The sequence below is a fragment of the Mauremys mutica genome, chromosome 12 (assembly GCF_020497125.1).
Source record: "Mauremys mutica isolate MM-2020 ecotype Southern chromosome 12, ASM2049712v1, whole genome shotgun sequence".
Taxonomy (NCBI): Eukaryota; Metazoa; Chordata; order Testudines; family Geoemydidae; genus Mauremys; species Mauremys mutica.
In genome coordinates this window covers 82,823,988-82,846,330 of record NC_059083.1, presented here as the reverse complement: position 1 = coordinate 82,846,330, position 22,343 = coordinate 82,823,988, and the positions used below count along the sequence as shown (strand labels likewise).

The window sequence follows — 22,343 nt, the reverse complement described above, 5'->3', positions numbered from 1 at the left end:
CATTGTTTTGCCCATGTTAAAGAATTATTGGGGCTCTTCAATGGAGAATCTCCAGCATCCCCATGCTTTGGAGGAGGGAATTTATATATGGCAGGAAGATAGCTTTTATATACACTTCTAGCTTTTATATACACTTCTACCTCGATATAACACGGTCCTCGGGGGCCAGGAAATCTCACCGCCTTGTAGGTAAGACCATGTTATATGGGGCTCAGGCCAGTACACTGTGCCAAACTGGACCAGCTTCCCTGGCGCTGATTTAAAGGGGCTGGTGCTCCAGCCGGCAGCGGGGCTCGGGCGGTGATTTAAAGGGCCTGGGGCTCCCCACAGCAGCCGGAGCCTCTGGCCCTTTAAATCCCCGCCCGAGCCCCGAGCTCCAGCTGCTGTGGGGAGCCCCGGGCCCTTTAAATCCCCGCCAGAGCTCTGGCAGCGGGGCTCCAGTGAGGATTTAAAGGTCCTGGGGCTCCCCGCAGCAGCCAGAGCCTCTGGCCCTTTAAATCCCCGCCCGAGCCCAGCTGCCAGAGCCCCGGCAGGGATTTAAAGGGCCCAGGGCTCCAGCTGCTGCGGGGAGCCTCGCTCTCTTTAAATCACCGCCAGAGCTCTGGCAGCTGGGCTTAGGCGGTGATTTAAAGGGCCTGGGGCTCCACACAAATTCGGATACAACACAGTAAAGCAGTGGGGCTCTGGTGGCACTTTAAAGGGCCTGGGGCTCCACACTGCTTCACCATGTTATATCCGAATTTGTGTTATATCGGGTCACATTCTATGGGGGTAGAGGTGTACTTGTGAAAATGTGCCCAAATTTAGCTAAGATTTGAGCCCCCTTTTTTGGGGGGTGGGGGGCGTCACAGTTTGCACATGCTCAGAAGACTTGCCAGAACTTCACAGCTATTTCCCCAAACGGTCTGTCTACACTGAGTATGCTTTAGCCCAAGACTGAGCAGGACCCCCGGTCCATGATGCCACCTGATATACTGGGGTCCCACTGAGCCCGTCCAGTCCAACCTGGGCTTCCTCACCCTGTCCTTGCTGGGCCAGACCTTCAAGTCTTCTCTAGCATACACACAGGTAAGGCCACACCCAGTGGCAGACACAGACTGAAATCAGCTCCGGGTGGGAGGAGTCAGCTCAGGGATTTATCCAGCACTCACGTACACACCTCCTTTGGGGTGCAAACCCAAAATAATATTGTCTTGCACTGTAGAGAGAGATTTGTACAGTGCAAGCTCATAAAAATCACCACCTCTCTCACTGTGGAGGGAGATATGCACAGCTCCCCATACCCCGCTCCAGATATGAATTGTACAAACTGGTTTATAGAAAACAAAGAAAAGTTTATTAACTACAAAATATGGATTTTAAGTGATAAGGAATAGCAAACAGATCAAAGCAGATAACTGAGCAAATAAAACAAAACACACAAACTAGACTTTATTCATACATTAAAGAAATTGGCTACAAATAGTAATTTCTCACCCTAAATGTTGTTTCATGCAGATTGCAGCATTTCTTGAAGATAAGCTGCATTGCTTGCAGCTTAAATCTCCAGGTATACCCTTCCCAGTCCGACCTTTCTCAGCCTGGGTCCCAGTCCTTCTCCCCAGATCAGTCTTAAGTATTTCCAGTAGTCATCCTGGGCGGGGATTCAGTGAAGGACCAGGGACACTGACTCTTTCCCAGCCTTAAACAGGATTTACATACAGTCTGATCCCCATCCCCCTTCAGTGGAAAAGTACCAGGGTCACTTGCTGGAGGATTCTCTGCAGCTTGAGGTCTTCAAACCACAATTTGAGGACTTCAATAACTCAGACATAGGTTAGGGGTTTGTTATAGAAGTGGATGGGTGAGATTCTGTGGCCTGCATTGTGCAGGAGGTCAGACTAGATGATCATAATGGTCCCTTCTGACCTTAAAGTCTATAAGTCTATGAGATGTCTTGTCCCAGGTGACATGATCACATGACCTTGACGTGTCAAAGCAACCATGAGACAAGGTTTATTTGTAATATCCACAGGAAAGAACTCCAGGAATATGGGAGACCAGCATCTTCAAAGACCCATTGCATGGTCTTTCCTAATGGCCCAATGAGCCTGATTGTCTATTGTCTGGTGAGCATTTCCCAGATGCAAACACTTTTGCAATTGATACAGAGCTTATATTCCTACCTTCAGATACAGCAATGATACATACATACAAATAGGGTAATCATATTCAGTAAACCATAACCATCCCAATGATCTCACAAGACCGCTCTCGCATAAAACATATCTTAATTATGCCATTCATATTATAACAATATTTGTATGAAGAATATGGGGTTCAGCATCACACTTTCCCTGAAACAGTTGCAGCTCTGGGATACTGCAGGGCAGGTAGGATTCAGGGTTCAGGCACTAGAAGAGAAACTCTCTCTCCTTATGCTTTCAGTTCTCCCTCTGCTGACACCCAGGCAGTTGAAAGCTGCCTGAATCAAAAAAATGAGGAGAGGACAAGAGCCAGGAGGGTAGGGGGCCTGGGAGCCAAGGAGGGAAATGAGCAGATGGCTAGGGATGGCAGCGCTAAGGAACTGGGAATCAACTGAGAGAGATTTGACAAGGAACCAGTATGTAGAGGAGAACTGGGACAGAGAGGAGAAGCCTGAGGACTAAAGACTGGCATTGCCTAGGACCAGTGAAGAGAATGGGACGTGGGGAAGAAACAAGACTGGGACAGGGCTGAAAGGGTCAAGCCAGCAGCAGAACAAGCAGAAAGGTCTTTGACTCCTGGAGCACACCCCCTCACCAGAGCCTGGAATTGAACCCATCATTCTGTCACCGTCTGCAATTATCTGTGAAACCCATTGCCAAAGTGTGTCATACTGCGTTCTAGTGAGGATACATATAGAGTAGGACAACCTACTACTGCTATCTGTTATTCCATTAGCGCTAAAGGTTCAAATCATCTGATTACCTGTGTGGGTGTCAATGTTACCACACATAATGTTGCCAAGTCAAGCACTCAAACATCCAGAAATGCCAAAATTAAGGTTTCCCTTGTGTTTATTAGTTATGACACAGTCTTAATTACACCTGTGTCTCCCCCTCCTCCCCCGGACCCCTGCCTAATAAATGCACAGGATGAATCTGCTCTAGATTGTGTAAAATGACTCCCACTTCACTTGCTGCATAAATTGGAAGTAGTACTTGTGGTTGCCAGGAGAGCTAAAAGCCCTCCCTCAACTGAGTGGGAGGGGCCAGTGGACCCAGGCCACATTGAAAGACCTGTACCTAGGACACTTCTGGGAAAACAACAGGTCTAAGCCTGCCCATAGCTAATGGAAGAAGGGTAGTGAATACATCAGGGGACTGCAGGAAGAAAAGGATGGTCTCATGGTTAAGGCAGCTGAATGCTGCCCTGGAGAACTGCATTCTATCAGTGCCTCTTTGCCAGAGAGCCTATGTGATGCCAGGCAAATCACTTAAAGCAAAAAACTTTTCACAGCTGGCTAGTAACTGTTTTATAGATGCCAGTCTTGGTATGATTTTGCAGAAGACCTGAGCACTCACATCTGCAACTGAAACCAATGGGTGACGTGCTTTGAACATATGAAGCACTATATAAATGCTACATACACTGAAAAATCAGGACCTAGATCTCTCAAATTGGGCACACAAAGTTAGAGAGATTAAGGTCAAACATGTCCGTCTGTTCCCCATCTATAAAATGAGAATACTACTACCCCCTCATCTCACAGAGGTGTTGAAAAAAACATTTGTGAAGCATTCAGGTATTGGAGTGATACCACCAAATTCATGAGGAAATTAATAATTCTGTCTTCGGAGCAGAGTTTGAACAGTGTGCAGACAATAAGCATTGGGGCCACACACTGAAGAACGAGGAAGAAACAAAATAACGAATAGCTGTTCATTAAGTGAGCACTATTCATTTTGTGCCTTGAATGAGGCTGGGGCCCCGTGTGAAAAATTGGATGTGATCATGTAATTAAAGACTATCATAATGCACACTCATAAGGGCAACCTTAATTTTGGCATTTCCGGATGTCTGGGTGCTTGACTTCGCAACCTTAATAGTGTTTTTTTAATGCCATTTTTGTTTGGAATGCTTGATGCCATTTTAATGCCATTTTCTAACTTTGGAATGCTTGACTTTGCAACCTTCATTTTTTTTATTATTATATTTTGACTGTTTATTTGTATCCTCTGCAGGGGCTGGGCCTTATCCACCATCCTTGCAAAGTTAATAAAATACAATGAAGTTGGTCAGTATCTCAGAAAAAAGAGGAGTGGCTGTTGAAGGCTCTACCGGAAATGGTACAGGATCAGAACGTTCTGCCTTCTGACATGCGGAGAATGCAGTCCTTCCAAACTCTTTAGCTTTGACAATTCCAGATAGTCTCAGCTGGGAAGCTTGAGACTCAAGAATAAAAACCCCATTATAATTATACCCTTAAAGAAACATGGCTATCAACTCCTCAGAGGAAAGCATAAGCCTGAGAAAAAAGGCAGATTCACCTACTGGTCTCAGAGGGATGCACTAAGCCAGCGTTTCTCAAATGAAGCCACTGTGGCTACCAGGGGTTTTCCTGTGGCCACAACAGTCTCCTGGGCAGAGCCGGGAAGAGGGCAAAGCAGCGCCTCCTCCCTGCAGTGCTCAGGGGCAGGCTTCAGCCCTCCCTCCCTCCCTGCCTCCCCTGCTTCAGCTACACAGACACCTTCAGCCACGGGGTTTGGGGGTGGGCTTAATCCCCCTCCCCCAGCTGTGAGGCTCTTGCTTCAGCCCCCCTCTAGCTTAAGGGCTTCAGCCCCCCACACCCTGAATCCAGCTGTGGGGCTTCGGCTCTTGGCTTCAGTCCACAGCGGTTGGGCTTCAGCAGGGCCAACCTTACAGGGTGCAGTGGTAAAGAGGGGGGTGAGAGGCTATGGAAGGACGCTTGGGGCAATGCGGGGGAGGCAATGGGGGCTATGGGAGATGGGGAAAGTCAGCAGGGGCCAAGGGCACCAAAATACAACTGTACATTCTTTTTATTATTGAGTCTGAAAAAACCCTACATTCATAAATTACAATGATTTGGACATGTATATGATCATATTTGTTTGTTTTCCCTAAAGTCTTTCAGGAAAGTTTGTCAGAACGGCCACTAGCAAGAGTTGGCAACTGCACTCTGAGGCCATCAAAAAATTTGTTGTGAGAACACCTGCACTAAGCTATCTCAGAACAGAAGTTACATCAAGGCTATATACAGTGCACCACCAATATGATGACTTCCAGCCGTCCCCCAGGAACTGCAAGAAAGATTAGCATAGGAAAAGAGGCTATGGGAGAGTTCATTGTTACTCTATCACCTCCCACACAGGAGTTGCTGTCAGACTGCTGTTTAAATATTTACCGGAGGGAAATGAGAGTGGAGTACTTTACAGAGCCTTCAAGGGGAGAGGCCAAGCACAAACATCTCTCTGCTCCTCAATTAGTACATACCAGAGTTGGGTTTTCCACCACATAGTTGATATCAGGTGCATTCTGCTGATCCTCTTGTGGGTCTACGTCAATCTGCATAGGCTCCACTGCACCCTGCGACAGTAAATATGGGGTCAGATATGGTTCATTCACATCCCCACAGGAAACAGCTTGCTCAAAGATGGGCTCACAATCGAGACAGACTCCACTTAAACACACATGTAATGGAGAAATGAAGACACTGTTCTTGAAAAATCTTCTCTTTAGGATCCTACCTCCCACACAATCCCATTCCTCAGAATGAAAGGCTCCTCCTGAGTGAGAACTGCTCACTACCATTCACGCACAACTCTTTCCCTCCTTCAGTGGCTTTTCAAGCAAGAAAATGCAGGAGCATGAGAATATCTTCTAAACATGTCACAGCATCACAGAGATGCATGGCATATTCCATAAAACATCTTTTCTGAGCAGGGTCAGGCAGGTCATCAGCTGAGGGACAGCACTACAAGTGGGGCTTGGAAATACCCAATGCGCACCCATACACCACACCAGCAACTCTCTGAAACTAATACCTTTCTCTCTGGGATCTTATTTAAAAACAAAAACAAAAAAACCCACAACTCTCTACCTGTTCTGGTTGTGGAAAAAAAAATCATAAAAACCATGAACAAAGTAAGCTGCAGACAGGGTCTGCAGAAAACCTAGAACAGTAGCTGTGGGAGGTGTGAACTGCCCCATTCATCTCTATGAAGAATTAACACATGCTTCAGGCAAAGGCTTGTCTACACAGGGAAATTTACTGCTATATAGTTATAATGACCTGTGTGCAAATTTATTCTGGAACAAGAGTGCCTTTTTCCAGCATAGCATGTCACTTTGAAAGCAACAAACTATACTGGAAAAAGGCATGCTTATTCTGGAATAAGTGTGCCCAGCTGAAGTGTTATACTGGTGTAACTATACAGTGGTATAATTATACCACTGTATAGTTATAGTTCTACTTGTAAATTTCCCTGTGCAAACAAGCCCTTGGACTGGAAAGAGTCAAAGACGTGGAGAATGTATTGCAAGCAATGACCCTTTTTGATGCCGTAAATCGATAATGCTTCAGAGATAACTACTATATTCCCTCACCCCAGGGTCATATTCAAGCTTCACCAGGGAGACCCAAGCTCAAGGAGGCCAGCAAAAGCAAACAGCACTGAGAATAGGATTTTACATAAACACAGGAACACTGAGTCAGACCAAAAGTCCATCTAACCCAGTGTCCTGTCTGCTGACAGTGGCCAACGCCAGGTACCCCTGAGACAATGAACAGAACAGGTAATCATCAAGTGATCTATCCTCTGTCGCCGATTCCCAGCTTCTGGCAAACAAACGTGCACAATCTACTGCAAGTAATGTCTCATTTTGATGATTTACATGGGCAGAGTTTAGTGTATCACCATCTTTTCTTCACAATAATCTGACCTGACTAGAAATTTATCCCATATTTTCATAGACTCTGCTCTTCCCCAGGAATCAAGGGTAGAAAGTGAAATTTTTTTGAGAGGGGTCATGGAAGTTCCAGAATTCCTAGTTCTAAAACTGAGAACCCATTGGCTGCTCCCCCCCCGCCCCATTTGCCCTCACATATTGCACAACTCCGAAGTACACAATGCTGACACGACTTGAGTGACGAGAAGATTTAAGTGAACTCTGTCAAGGCCCAAAGTAAAAGCAAGCCAAGATAAGTATACAGGGGAGTGTTTTCCAGTTGCCATAGTTTGTTATTCTCTCTGGAGAGAGAGACTGCCAGTGATTATATACACCAGTGCTCAGGACAACAATAATGTACAAATCCAGCTGGGAAAAGCCCAGATACAGAACAGGAACAGTCCTCTTCCATCACTATAAGGGACAATACCCTGCATCACCCCCACCCATGAGATTCTTCTCCCCAAACCCTCACCCTCCACGCCCAAGACAGGGAGAAATGCCTTCACCACAGTAACTTTGAATTAGGATTCTGAAGAGAATGCACACAATCAGTTGTTCTCAAATTGGTTATTCATTTTTCAGGTAGTCAGTTTTTGTACAAACATTCACTGTCACAGAGTAGTTAAAACTCAATTCACGCACACTCACTCCCCAAGTTTTTCTGAACCCACATGAGTGCCCTCTTTTTTAAGGTACCTCATAAAGCAGTGTACAAGCTGACAAGCTGGCACTCAAGCTGAAGTCTCCTGCTGTACTCGGAAGGAAGAGGTCTGACCTACTGCTGTGGGGAGTGCAGTATAGATCTGTCACTGATGAAGAAGCTGAGCTGGGAGCTGAGCTATCCCTCATCCTGTCCTGACACTCTGCACCCCCTCTCCCTGACACAGAACTTGCCGGCTGCTAAAGGGAAGAAAGACAGTTAACTTGCGGAGGGATTCACAGGGCAGTCCCCAGACATTCCTACTCCCTTTGGGGTTTGAACAGTGGCTTATAGGTTCTTACATTCTTACCTCTTCCCTGAAAGCCTTCACCTCCTCTCTACTTGCTGATTTACTGGGCCACACTCCCTCACCTCAAGAACTTACATGTAACTGGCACACAATTAATATTGCTTTAGAAATAGATTTGAAAGCAGCCCAGAAAAGCTGCTATAATTATTGGGAATACTGTCCCTTCCTTCAACATACTTGTTTGCATGTTGTTCATGTAATGAGTGGTACAAGCAAACTAGATTAATCTCCCTGAATTTTCTGCTAACCAGTTGTTTCAAAAGACCTGGTCCAGCTCTGTTGGCAGGTATGTACAACTCCTATAGAAAGATCAGCAGTCAGGAGAAGTTTAACATCATAGTCCAATAAAATAAAAGTAGCTAAAGCATAGGTCTCAAGAAGTAGAATAAAGTAACCATCAGCTATTGTAATGTACATGGTACAAGTTGCAGAGTGGAGCCAGCAGTAACTATTGTAGTATATAATAGGGGAGGACAAACTGTGGCTCAGGAGCCGCATGTGGCTTTTATCATTAAAGTGCAATTTCCCCCACTCCCTCCCTCCCATTCTCCACCAACCTGACTGGCGGAAGGGGAGCTAAGGACCTCTGCCTTGCAGCAGAGCGGTAGAGTAGGGGCTTCTGCCCAGTGGGGAAGGGAGTCTCAGGGTTTCTGCCCCATATGGCACACCTGCTGGGGCAAGGGGCTTCAACAGGAGTGGAGCTGAAGCTGCTGGGACAGGCAGCTCCCACGGGGATGAAGCCCCAAGCCCCAGCTCTCAAACGTCTGAGGATTGTCATATGTGGTTTGGAGGATCAGTAAGTTTGGCCACCCCAGTATATAAAATCACTAGAATAGCACCAGAATATTCTGCAACTAATTTCGTTTAGGGACCTTAGAAGTCAGCAGCTATAAGCTGTAAAGGAAAAAAGCACGAGGCATAAATAGCTACAGTTAATATTACAAAACACCGTTTTCAACAGGCCAAGGCTACGCACACGGAGGCAGGGGCCGCAGGGCTGAGAAAGAGCCGACAATCCAGCGTGCGGAGTGAAACCACCACCGCCCCGAGGCGGCCCGTCACGCCCCTGGCGGGCCGAACAGCTCCGGATTACGGCAGAGCCGCCCCAGCCCCCTGAGAACGAAACACCGGGAAAGGCCCAGGGGCTGCACAACGCGCCAGGCCGGGGCCGTCAGGCGCCTCTTGCGCAGAGCCCCGGGAGCGAACGGTCCCCGCCGCTGCCAGCCCCGGGCCCGGGCCACAGCAGCCGCCACGTCCGCCCCGGAGCCAGCGCGGACCCGCGGGCCGCCCCGCAGCGCTGCCAGGCCGGGGGCTCGGAGCGGACCCCGGAGCAACAGGAAACCGGCTCCGCCGCGCGGGGGCCGGGCCGGGCCCGAGCCACGAGCCATCGAGTGTCCGGCAACGCGGCGCCCACAACCCCGGCCCGGCCCAGCCCGCGGGAGACTTTTTACCTGTAAATTAAAGACCTGGACGGGCAGCGGCATCCTCTCCTCGGAGCCTTCACTTCCGGATCACCGCCTGCTCCGTGCCTTCCGGTTAACTTTCACTTCCGGGTCACACAGCCCGGCCGTGGGCCTCGGCAGGTGAAGCCCTTAAAGGGCCCGCGGCCCCTCTGCCGCTCGGGAGGTATCGGACTCTGAGCCGACCGGCGGGGGTAAGGGAAGCGACACCCCGCCCCAGGGAGCGGCGGGCGGGCAGCTGCGGGAGAAGCCACGGTCTGGCCCGGAGTGACCATCGGAGGTGGGGGACGCTCCTGGTACCTCCAAGCCTGCAGCGCCCTCCTGGGTACCCACGAGACCCACGGAGTGCAGTGCCCCCCGCGTGATCCCCCACGTGCCGTGCCCCCCGCGACATCCCGCCCCCCGCGTGATCCCCCACGTGCCGTGCCCCCCGCGACATCCCGCCCCCCGCGTGATCCCCCCCACGTGCCGTGCCCCCCGCGACATCCCGCCCCCCGCGTGATCCCCCACGTGCCGTGCCCCCCGCGACATCCCGCCCCCCGCGTGCCGTGCCCCCCGCGACATCCCGCCCCCCGCGTGATCCCCCCCACGTGCCGTGCCCCCCGCGACATCCCGCCCCCCGCGTGATCCCCCACGTGCCGTGCCCCCCGCGACATCCCGCCCCCCGCGTGATCCCCCCCACGTGCCGTGCCCCCCGCGACATCCCGCCCCCCGCGTGATCCCCCACGTGCCGTGCCCCCCGCGACATCCCGCCCCCCGCGTGATCCCCCCCACGTGCCGTGCCCCCCGCGACATCCCGCCCCCCGCGTGCAGTGCCCCCCCACGCCCAGGTCATCCCCCACCCCACGTGCAGTGCCGCCTACGCCCAGGATATCCCCCACCCCGCATGATCCCCCGTGTGCAGTGCCCCCCAGGACATACCCCACCCCACGTGCAGTGCCCCCCGCGCCCAGGTCATCCCCCACCCCACGCAATCCCCCATGTGAAGTGCCCCCTGGGACATTCCCCACCCCACGTGCAGTGCCCCCTGAGCCCACAGCACCTTCCCCAGGGCACCGAGGGTGACCCGCATCATTGTTCCATGTTCTATCGGTCTGGGTGCTTGCTGTGCCCATCCTGGACAGCAAGAGCACGGGGAGCGCCCTGCAATGCACAGGCCGGGGCCGCAGCTGCAGCCCCGAGGAGCCCACGGGTTCTCAGAAACACAGATCTGACCCGAGAGCAGAAGACCCTTGTCCTGAGGCCAGTGTCCCAGGCCACCCAAACAGATGAAAGGTAAAATGAGTCCAGCTCAGCCTCTTCTGTAATATTTATAGATAGAGCAAAAAGTGAAACAAAAAGACTGACACAACCTGAATGTGTTTAATAGGGGGGGTTGACACTTTTGGGGAGGTCTCAAGTTGGCATAACAACCAGCTGAAGTAGTCTAGAAATAGAAGGAAACATGAGGAAAACAGTTTATAGTTGGAATCACTGTAAATATGTTTTAACTGGGTAATTTTAATGAGGAAAGGTTGCTGCACTTTTCTGGATGGTGCTTTTCCAGGGGTCACTTGACAACTTGTTTAGGAACCTGTGGCTGGAACAGTTTGCAGGTGAAAAGCAAGGTTTACAGTCATGGCTGTTGCCACCTGCTTTGGGCAATAACATATACTTTGAAAAAGAGGAAATCAGTGACATCAGCACCTACATCTGGTTCTGCTGAATCCTGAACTCCACATGGGATGTGAAACTGAACTGCCTGTTGCCACACCATCTCTTGGGTGACATCTTCCTTTTTCATCTTTTTTCTTTCCTATCATTTCCTTTTGGTCTTCTATCTAATAAGAGTCAGGTTTAGCCGGCCAAGACAGATCCATCTTTTGCAACACTGCTGTAATGAAAAGGCAAACTGTAAACAATGTTCTTAGCCCAACTAGTAAAAGTTTGCTAAATCTGACAGTCTAATAAGACAGGTTTCAGAGTAGCAGCCGTGTTAGTCTGTATCTGCAAAAAGAACAGGAGTACTTGTGGCACCTTAAAGACTAACAAATTTATTTTAGCATTAGCTTTCGTGAGCTGCAGCTCACTTCTTCGGATGCATAGAATGGAACACACAGACAGGGGATATTTATACATACAGAGAACATGAAAAGGTAGAAGTATGCATACCAACAGGCAGAGTCTAATCAATTGAGATGAGCTATCGTCAGCAGGAGGAAAAAAAACTTTTTGAAGTGATAATTAAGATGGCCCATAGAAGGTGTGAGGAGAACTTAACATAGGGAAATAGATTCAATTGGTGTAATGACCCAACCATTCCCAGTCTTTGTTTAGGCCACAGTTAATAGTATCTAGTTTGCATATTAATTCAAGTTCAGCAGTTTCTCTTTGGAGTCTGTCTTTGAAGTTTTTTTGTTGCAAAATTGCCACCTTCAAGTCTGTCACTGAGTGGTTAGAGAGGTTGAAGTGTTCTCCCACTGGTTTTTGAATGTTATGATTCCTGATGTCAGATTTGTGTCCATTTATTCTTTTGCGTAGAGACAGTATGCTGTGACTATAACTTTCCAGCAACTGATTTACAAACAAAAAACTCCACTGAAATAGAAGCTGCACTTTCTACCTTTGCTAGTTTTTCTTTCTCCCTTCTTGTGTGTTTTGTCCTGAAGGAAACAGCAACAACTTTAAGAGAAGACTCGATGGCTTTCTGAAACATGTGCTATGACTCAAATAAAAGCTATGATCTTGATGAAGAAATTAGTAGGTGTGGTTCTTTTGCCTGTGTTGTGCAGATCAGACTAGACTCAGAGGATTATAATGGCTCCTTCTGGCCTTAAAATGTTTGACTATGAACAAGTCAAGACAGTCTAAACTGATTTTTTTTCACTTGTCCCTAACATGGACAGTTAAAATAATCTTTAATATCACTTAAAAAGATGATCAAACAAGGGACTTCCCCCTTTTAAACTATACACAGAAAGAGAATAAGTGAAGTTCTTTAAATACAGATTTTACTTAATTCCTTAAATTTCAAATGCTTTGACTGTTTTTTCTTTTTCTGTGTGTTTAATAAAAAGTTAAGTTTTTAATGATAGCTGTTACAGTGGAAGTGAATAATAACTTGATACAAAACCCCAAAACACAATTAACGGTCTACTGTTGTAGCAGCAAGCAAGGGATTTGAAACAAGGTCAGAGAGTGACAGAGATACCCTTATCAATATAGCAATACCTATAACTGAGAGTGGGTGTTGGTGTTAGTATGACTGGGGTGATGCTGAGGCTATGGTGAATAGGGACAGCAATGTATGTGCACTGGGGAAAGGGTGGTTAGGGAAAAAGAAGTGTTTTGAGGTAGGATGTAAAAGAGGAAAGTGAGGTTTCATGGGGCAGAGCCAAGCAGATGTTCCAGGCATAGAACACACCTAGCTCTGCAAAATATAGCGAGACTGTGATGCAAGTCTGTCCCACAGAGCCCTCAACCTCTCCTGTTTTCTCCTGCAGAGCTGTGATCCATTCTATGTGACGCAATGTCCCAACTGTACAACATGGCAGGGGCCCTGGGGGCTGAAGAATGACACTTTCCTGCATTGGTCTCAGTAAAATCTGCTTCCTGCTGTCTGTGACCTTCTGTGCTTTCCTTCTCTTGCTAATCCCCAAATTCCAGACTACCTGGAGACATAGGGGCTATCCACAACCCCGTCCACCACCTCCTTTTAATGCTTCCTGCAAAAGTGAGTTCCACCACCCGCAGGCAGAGCCCAGCTCAACAGGCCATTTGGACAGTGAAGGAATTGATATTACACACAGTGTGAAAGATGAAACTGTAGAAAAATGGGGGGATTACAGCCTACGGGCTGGGGGATCCAGCCTGAAACTTGAGGAGCAGGATGGGAGCCCCACCAGTCCTCTTCAAACTATGTTGAAGGACCATCGTGGACCTGCAGGTGATTCCATTAAGGAGAATCTGGAGCTGAAGGATATTTTTATTGCTGTGAAAACTACAAGAAAGTATCATAAAAGTAGGCTGGACTTGCTCTTCCAAACCTGGATTTCGCAGGCCAAAAGACAGGTGAGAGATCTTCCTCACAGGGATAGGACAGTTATAGTGGGAGCCCCTCCCTCTGTGACTGCAGGTTCAAGATCTGCCATAATCCCACTCCCCTCCATGGTCATGCTGCAATTTCACTCTGTGTATTCCTTACCAGTTCATTAAACATGTTCTTCCTGCAGGATTAGGAAATTGCTGTAAATAGTCCATCTGACCAAAAGCCTAAGATGAGCTGCTACTGGGTGGTAGAACATTAGTCTGGATGCACAATCTGTCTTCTTGTGGCCTGGGTCTGTAACTTGTGCAGGAGTGTTCTTGGGATTGATTTATGCTTGGATAATTATAACCTTGCAAGGCAGATTCTGTTGAGCTTGAAACTAGCAACCAGAGCTGAATCCACAGTGGTGTAAGATAACATCTCTAAATTCACTTAAAATAAAAGGCTGCAGGTCCAGAGAGACGCTGCAGCTGGAGAAAATGTGCCAAGCTTAGTATAATGGAGGGAGCCATTGCATAGTCATCCACAATTCCTGATGCTAGTGTTGATGTGTCTGAGCCAATACTTTCAGACAATATGCTCTTCAGTACAGTGACTGGATCTTCATATGAGATGTAGTATAGAATCTGTCCCTTAACGTAGAAGTTTCAATGCATTTGCAGAGATTAACAAAATCCTATCCAGATGTTATGAATCTTCTCCACCTGTCTGGGGCAGGATATTGCTACCAACTGGATCTTTTTTTCCCCTTACTTTCATTCTTCCCCAGAATTCTGTTGATTCCTCTAGGCCCATTGACTATCTGGGGCAATATCCAGCCAAGCGGGTGTGCTATCTTTTAGGATGGGGTGAAAGAGGAGATTGCAGAGGAAGAAACTCCTGAAAAACAGCTTGTTCCTGAACTTGGGATGCCTCAGCCCTGCCTGGAGACAGGAGGGTAGTTCTGTCTTGGATTCTCTCCTAAAATTGCCAGTGGAGGGATCCAGTCAATTCTGAATGTGCTGGTGGTTTTTCTGATGTAGAAACCAATCCAATAGGCAACAGACCAAGTTAATACCAGTTCTTTTCACAATAGCCACTGAAAAATAACTAGATAAATTACTAGCAATTCTAATTGGGGACTGAGTGAAGCTAAAATTAATTGGTCCATTTCTGAAATCTTTGGAAAGGGAAGCCCCTTTTTTCCTAATGTCTTTGTGTCTCCCACAGACGTTTATATTCACAGATTGGGAAGACCGTGAACTGCGCCTAAGAGCAGGTAAGCCGTGTAGTTCAAATGCACACTTGCTCCTTTGACTATGGATGCTGACTTGCTGCAATCCTCTCCCTCGAGGGGCCTCATTCTGTGCTGTGCATGTGATTGGTGAAAGGGAGCTGGAAGCTCAGAGGGGGGAAATGCTGTTTCCTTCTTTCCTAATTTGGATTTGTAGGACCTTCATCAACATCATTCACTGGGTTAATCGTCACATTTACTTTTTTTCTTTCTGTTTGTAAGTTTCAGTGTAGCTGTTTGAGGGTTAATGTATACGATCCCCCTTGTGCACTGTCCCTGTACATGACTCATCTTCCCTGCTGTCTGGCTCCATATTCACATGCTCTTCACCCTATGTGCTACATGCTCACTCTGTAAGCACCACTCACCCTACATGCAGCTCTCTACATGTGCATTGCATGTGCACCATGTCCATGTTTCAGGTTCGTGCTCCAGAGGTGCACATGCTCTCTCTCCCAGATTATGCATTCACCCCAACCTTGACCATTTTGACCTTCATTTCCATAGGAGATCACATGATCAACACCAACTGCTCTGCTGTTCACACCCGCCAGGCACTCTGCTGCAAGATGTCTGTGGAATACGATAAATTCCTCGAATCTGGGAGAAAGTATGTGAGACTCATTGTTCCAACTGTAGCTTTGTTCACTCCAATTCTGAGTCCCAGGGAGGTCCCAACATTCTCCTTTCTAGTTCCAGTAATGAGTGAGCATGATCCAGGCTGTGATCCCAGAGGGTGGTGGTGATGAGCATAGAGAAAGTGTAGCAGCAGAAAGAGAAGCACTTATAGACCAGAGTCAGGTGAAAGGCTATAGGGAGGAAGAGCTCACAAGCGGCCTACTGACTTCAGCCTCTCTCCTAGAGTTGAGAAGTATTGGCAGCTTTGGCTTGTAACTCCTGTGTTTTCAGTCTGAGGGCCTCTTTTTTCCAGTCACTTTGCCCCAAATCTGAGAGACTAAGATCTTCACTCAGTACATAGAAACTTTACATCACTTCCTCAGTGCCTCGGCTGTGTGATTGTGTCTGCCCTGCTTTGTCTGCAGATGGTTTTGCCATGTGGATGATGACAACTATGTGAATCCACAGAATCTCCTGCGCCTCTTGTCTGCCTTCTCACACAGCCAGGATGTATATGTGGGGAGGCCAAGCCTGGACCACCCCATTGAGGCAGCTGACCATGTCCGGAGTGATGGATCAGTAAGCATGCTCTGTAACTGTCCCTTCTGCCCCCCTCCCCCAGCCTCTGAGCTTTTAAGAAGGTGAACAGTTCACAAGATCCCATGTACAAAATCTCTGAGTTAATTTGCAATTTACAAATGGTCTTGTGAGCTGAACAGGGATTCTTCTCCCTTCACGGGTAGCTGCGGGAGAACAGGCTCTCCCTACTTCAACTTTTGGGAGTGAGGAATGCTCCCTTAGCACCCCTCAGCCAGGTCAGTTTCTGCAGTTATCACCATTCAGTTCTGGGAGCCTTCATTTTAATCCTCTTTTACTCATGATTATTAATCACATTTTTACAGTAATGCCTAAATACCAACCAAGAATAGGACCCGTTGTGCTAGGCACTGTACAAACACAGCAGTAGTAGCCAGCCCCCACCCCCAAAGAATTTACAGTCAAAACAGATGAGACAGACAGGGGGTGAGGAAGGGGTAGAACACAGAAGTAGAGTGAACAACGTGGTGGCAGCAAACATCATGTTAGTTCAATGGCTTTTTGTGGGGAGGTAGTTAGGAGGGGACCTGTGAAAAGGAAATAAAGGTGAAGGGAGAGGGGACACTGAAGGGCAGGGAAAAGGAAGGGAACAGGTCAGGGGAGAAGAGGGTAAGAGGGACAACTGTGGTATGAAGCTAATATGAGGAGATTAAGGGAGGAGAAGGGGGGAGGGAGAGAGCCGGAGCAGACAACCAATCAGCATAGGCAGGAAAAGTCCAGTCAAAACTGTAGAGTCCTCTGAATGTTAGGCTGTCTCGCCTAGAAAGTAACATCTCAGTACTTCATCTGCTGCCATCCTGCGCTAACCTCAGGAGATTATACAATCGCTCTGTGACTTGTTTGGGAATGGTCACTTCCAGTATTGAGCAATCATTTTCCTGGAGCCCCAGTGTGTTTCAGTCACAAGATACATGAGCATCTTTATCTTGAGGAGCAAGTACCAAGTTGCCAGGCCAGCAGATAAATTCCCTGGCAATGCATCCAGGTGAACTGGCCTGTTATGAAAAACCCTGCATGATTAAGTAGTCTCCTCAGCCTTAATCACTTGGCTCCAGCAGGGCTCCTCTGATTTCCCCAGAGAAGCTTATTCCAGGCTGACTATGACTCTGGAGGGCAGAGGACCATACAGAGGGTTGTACAGGGGAATTGGGCTTCTCCTCAGTTCTCCACTGGAACTCTGGTTTTCCATTCCCTGTATGCTCTCTGTTTCACTCAGACTCCACTGGCCCTGGGGTGGCAGCGGCAAGGTGATAAGAGTTGCCTTATGAGAGAATGTCTAGCTTCCAGGAGTTCAAAGAGGCAGGGGTAGCCCAAAGTCCAGATATTTGCTCAGATCATGTGTCCAATGTGCTGCAGAGCAGAAGATCCTTTTCCCTACCCAGGCAGATGGGAAAAGCTGAGTATCATTAACAAGTGTCTCTTTTTTTTCTTGTTGCTTTTGCTGTTCACTAGTCAACCGTGAAGTTCTGGTTTGCCACAGGTGGAGCAGGGTTCTGTATCAGCAGGGGTCTTGCCCTGAAGATGAGTCCCTGGGCCAGGTAAATGCACCTCAGTAGCAGAGACCCCATGGCTTCGATAGGATTAAGGGTGCATTTGACTCTCCAACTCCATCCTCTCTCCTGACAGCTTGGGTAACTTCATCAGCACTGCAGAGAGGGTACGTCTTCCTGATGACTGCACCATTGGTTACATCATCGAGGGGCTGCTGGAGGTGACGCTGCTGCACAGCCCCTTGTTCCATTCCCATCTGGAAAATCTGCAGAGACTACGAGGCGAGTCAGTGCTGCAGCAGGTAAGGCGAAGCCTCGTGCCTTGTTCAAAACAGGCCCTGGCCTTTGAGACACTCCTCAGTCTGATCAAAAGAAATCATCTCTGCAGGTGCAGCTACCTTCTCCCTGGTTTTCAGGAAAGGCAGATGGTACCAGGCCTGTAATTTCACCATTACTCCAAGCTGCTTATGTAGTTGACCAGGGCAGTCCCATGTCCACCTCCTGCATTTGGATAACAGGCACATTTCCGTCCTGGCCAGCTAGGTCACCTTTAGTTCTCCCCTTTTCTGACTATCCCTTCCAGTCCCAGCCATGCTATTACCTTGCCACCTCTGTCTTCTTCCTTTCCATTCCTGAGGCACATGAAATTACAGTACACCTACGAAAGCAAGAGATTTGCATTTTTTCCTGGCAAAGTGATTCAGCCTCAGCTTTAATTCATACCAATAATGGGGACATCATTAAATGTCTGTCTGATTATTTATTAAATTATATGGAATCTCTTAAGAGAGTGACTTGTCTGCATATCAAGTTTTAAGCTGCTAAAGAGTTTCTTCAGTATTGGTTGTGAGTATTGAAATACATAAGCTTGTTTAAAAATAATTACTTCTGCAGCATCTTCTTTGATGGACAATAGGTGGTGCTGTAAAGCTGCCCCAAATTAAAATTCCTTCACTGCTTATCTACGTACACCCTAAACAAGAACACAGGTTCCCACCCACAGAATACCCATTCAAATTGTTCTAACAGTTTTATTAGGCAATAAACACGCACTTTCAGAGCCACATTCAGATCTGGTGTAATCACACCAGAAGTAAGCGGTGATGAATCTGGCCCTCCCTTTGTGATAGCCCTTTCTCCTGAGATTAACTTTAACAGCTAATCAGAAAATCTTGTTGCTCCTAAAGATTATCAGAGAACTGAACTCTTAGGCTTTAGATTTAGGAAATATGTAATGCAGCCTCCATATGGAAGAATGGTTTTATTGTTAAGACACTGGACTCAGGCTTCAGAGATCTGTTGCCAGCTGTGCCATACTCGCAGTGTGACCTTGTGCAAGTCATTTAACTTCTCCGTGCCTTCATTTTCCCACTGTAAAATGAGGATAATATGACTGATCTAACAGGAGTGTCTGTGAGGATGAATTTATTACTGTTTTGTTAGGCATTCAGACATTATGGTAATGGGTGCCATACTAAAGCTTACATGTAAAGTTGGTTAGGTGGTATCTTCTCCTCCACAGCTGCTTATCTAAGCTTTTCTTGTCTCCCTCACTCTGTTTGATTTCTTCTTCCTGTTCTGCTTTGGATGGTCAGCAGGTTCTCTCAAAAGGCTTCTATCCTAAGTTAACCATTATGACAAAGCGAACTATCACCTTTTATGTGTAACTTCTGACACTCAGATCACATAGGATGTCTCTTTCCCTTTAGATCCTCCTCATCCCTCATTAAGACCTCTTCCACTCAGTCACTCTCTGCTATGTTGTAGGTTCTAACTTTACGTTTGCTTTTTCAGGTCACTCTGAGTTATGGGGGCCCTGAGAACAAACACAATGTTGTGAGTGTGGCAGGAGTGTTTGGCTTGCAGCAAGATCCAACCCGGTGAGTACCTCCTTCCAAAACAAATTCTGCTTGCCCTGTCTACACCTACAGACTGCAGAAAACTCAAGCACACAAGCTGGGTCAGCATTTCTTATATTGCCTCCACACTCCAGTTGGGTTATGGCCAATTTCCCTGCAGTTTTGGGATGCGTGAACATTCCAAGAGTTTTGGCTGAGGTGTCCCCAAACTGATGAGCTCATGTCTCATGTTGTCTTCTCGTCTTTCTCTTTTCACAGATTCAGATCTGTCCATTGTCTTCTCTATCCTGACACTACCTGGTGTCCCACTAAAAATCTACTGTGACCTCAGACCTAACCTTGACATTTGGTATCTTACCTGCACAAGATTGGACAGGGTGCTTTTCTTGGAGATGAACAAGAAAAATCTAAAAAACTAAGATCCCAGATCACTTCACTCCCAGGGCAGGAGTGTGAGGCCTCATCAGCTGCTGTCTTGAAACATCCCAAGGAAGAAACTCTCCTTTGCTTTGCGCTCTGGTCTTCCAGCAATTCATATGTCTCTAAGGTTAAGCATAGGCCCCCTCCTACTTCCTGTCTGGTTTTATCCATGCTTTGCTAGTTAAAAGCTCTGTGGCTATCACGTGTTTGTACCTAAAAAATACAGAGTGGAATGCAGTGCCTGGAATCATAGCACTGGAACTAGTGTTCTGAATAGGGCTTCTAGAGAGCAGTCCTCCTGCTGCTGAGATTCCAGGGCAGAGTGTAGAGCCCATGGTGGGGAGGGAGGGATTTTTAATTTGGCTCCCTTGGAAGCAGAATGATTCAAGAACTTCTCCAGTTTATTTTTTCTTGTCCCAATGTCTGAGCTTTGCGAGAATCTAGCTGAAACATCTGCACTTACAGTGAGGCATAGATGTGTTAACCAAGAACAAAATTATGCCAGTCTGCCCTGCATGACAGGCTGAGGACCACATCTCCTTTAGCCCCCCTGGTCTCCTGAGTCTGGTTTCCATGAGGGTAGCACACTTGGCTCTCTTTCTGGTTGAAAGATGGTGGTGATTTTCCATGATGGGCTGCAGATCCAAAGGTGCTTGGTCTTGGCCCATACTATTTCCTGGCAGTTTGATACTGAGAGAGATGTTTGTGGGAATACTATTAGGTCCCTCCTCCCAGTGTAATCCACAGCATGGTCCCTGGTTGGCATCTGATCCTGGGTCGCTAAAACAGCCTGCAGCCTCCTTCCTGCTTCTGCAGTCTTGCTGCATCCCAAAGCCTATGTGGGAGGAGAAACCTGGGTTAGCTGCAGTGCCCTGATGTGTTGTCATTTGGGGCCTTTGACAGGACTGGTGTGATCACCCAGGCCAGTTACATAAATGGACCTTTGAGCTTCAGGCCTGGGGAAGATCTATGTTCACTTTTCCTCTGCAAGCTAGCCAGGAATAGATGCTCCAGAAGAAAGGCTTGCACACTTCCTCCAAGTGAGGGGCTCAGCCTGTTGTCTGCAGAGCTTCTGCTGTAGGATTTGCCAGTGCTCTGCAAAGGAAAAGGAGTTTGGTTTTCATGTGAGAAAAGAAGGGACTCCAAAAGTCTCTTGTTTTTCTCTTAGTCCACACTGAGGCTTGCACACTCCGTTGCTGGCATGGTTAGGAAGCGCAGTGTCTAGATCTTCATTGGTTCCTGGTCCTAATGACTAACACTGAAATGGGGGGAAAGCAGCAGAATTACATATTGGCAAATTGTAATTCCAAGCACTGTGACCTGAGCATGGAGCTGTCGGGAAGGAACTCTTGGTTTCTAATTCTGTCTCTGCCACCAATGCACTGTGAGGCCGTGGGTGAGTCATGTGACCGCTCCCATTTGTAAAGTGGGTAGAGTATATAGGCACACCTCTAAGGTAAGAAGCAGCAAAGAATCCTGTGGCACCTTATAGACTAACAGACGTTTTGCAGCATGAGCTTTCGTGGGTGAATACCCACTTCTTCGGATGCCATCTGAAGAAGTGGGTATTCACCCACGAAAGCTCATGCTGCAAAACGTCTGTTAGTCTATAAGGTGCCACAGGATTCTTTGCTGCTTCTACAGAACCAGACTAACACGGCTTCCCCTCTGATACTTGACCTCTAAGGTATGCAGTCATGAGGCTTCATGGAGTTGTCATTCTTTCTGAAGAGGATTATTCCCATCGCTCTCTAACAAAGACCCTTTAGGGTTTAGCCATGCATATTTTGCTGCTTTCTAAAGAGACTTCTTTGCCCTCCTTCATGCTTCCTGATGTGGCACTAACTCCATTCTTTGGCCAAGAGGCCAGGCTGGGAACATCAGTGGTCCATCTAGCCCAGCCTCCTTTCTCAGACAGTGGCCAGAACCAAATGCTACAGAAGATGCCATAAGAACCCTGACGTAGGCATATGTGGAATAACCTGTCTGCACCTTAGGTCTCCTACTGATCCCTTAAGCCTGAAGTCTAATATCCCTTCCAAAAAATTTGTCATTAATTACAACTGGATAGTCTTGATAGCCATATAAATATCCAGTCCTTTTTTAATCTTAAGTACTTGGCCTCAATGCCTGTCTTCCTGTGGCAAAGAATTCCAACGAGTCATTAATGGAACTCTGTGCCTCTGAACACTGATTAACTGCTTCTTTACTGCAGCGTCTGTTCCTGGTCCATGGACTGCCCTGGAATTGCATCTTGCCAGATTATATACATGTGACAGATTAGTTAAGACTAAGGCCTGATCCTACTACTATTCAAGTCAATGGCAAAACTCATACTGATTTCAGTAGCACCAGGACAGAGTCTTAAAAGTTTGGTCCAATATTCTTCCTGATTCCCAGGGCTGAGCATGCTACCTCTTTGGCATGCCCACAACTGAAAGGCCTATAGGCTGGGCTTGGAAAAGAAATGCATGCCTCCCGTATGGCAGTGCAGAGCACTGGCCTTTAACAAGCCCTTGTTTGGGCTCCTTTTAAGGTTTTTCATAAATGTTCCTAATATGGTAGCCGCTGCTGCCATAAGATGGGAGTGTTCCAGGCAAACTGGTGTTTCTCATCTAAAGTGTTTTCTTTTAATTAAATAAATATTTAAAGGTGG

The 22,343-nt window shown here is 47.5% G+C and overlaps 2 protein-coding genes and 1 long non-coding RNA gene across 6 annotated transcripts in view; 1 reads left to right on the top strand and 2 right to left on the bottom strand.

Moving 5' to 3' along the window:
- Nucleotides 1-9,537, bottom strand: part of GPS1 (G protein pathway suppressor 1) — a 21,107-nt gene extending 11,570 nt beyond the window's left edge. The window contains exons 1-3 of one of the 3 annotated variants that reach the window (XM_044983908.1): nucleotides 9,395-9,489; nucleotides 7,630-7,833; nucleotides 5,476-5,568 (exon numbers count right to left, since the gene is read on the bottom strand). In XM_044983908.1, coding sequence (XP_044839843.1) covers nucleotides 5,476-5,568; nucleotides 7,630-7,833; nucleotides 9,395-9,427 — 330 coding nt within the window. In that variant the 5' untranslated portion in view covers nucleotides 9,428-9,489. Of the gene's footprint in view, nucleotides 1-5,475; nucleotides 5,569-7,629; nucleotides 7,834-9,394 lie in introns of all 3 variants that reach the window. The other 2 variants (XM_044983909.1, XM_044983910.1) reach the window with 2 other exon arrangements.
- On the top strand, nucleotides 9,441-22,343 carry RFNG (RFNG O-fucosylpeptide 3-beta-N-acetylglucosaminyltransferase). Of its 2 annotated transcripts, none has more exons than XM_044983911.1 (10): nucleotides 9,441-9,597; nucleotides 12,886-13,453; nucleotides 14,640-14,688; nucleotides 15,211-15,313; nucleotides 15,747-15,900; nucleotides 17,371-17,456; nucleotides 17,545-17,710; nucleotides 19,203-19,288; nucleotides 19,526-21,143; nucleotides 21,375-22,343. In XM_044983911.1, the coding sequence occupies exons 2-9, from the start codon at nucleotides 12,956-12,958 to the stop codon at nucleotides 19,590-19,592; spliced, it is 1,209 nt and encodes a 402-aa protein (XP_044839846.1). In that variant the 5' UTR covers nucleotides 9,441-9,597; nucleotides 12,886-12,955; the 3' UTR covers nucleotides 19,593-21,143; nucleotides 21,375-22,343. The 2 variants fall into 2 exon arrangements, with proteins under 2 accessions (XP_044839846.1, XP_044839847.1); XM_044983912.1 differs by lacking the exon at nucleotides 9,441-9,597 and adding an exon at nucleotides 10,540-10,678.
- On the bottom strand, nucleotides 16,165-21,507 carry LOC123346484. The gene is made up of 2 exons (XR_006573004.1): nucleotides 21,368-21,507; nucleotides 16,165-21,136 (listed from the first exon to the last, which is right to left on the bottom strand). It is a non-coding gene; the product is annotated as an uncharacterized LOC123346484 (long non-coding RNA).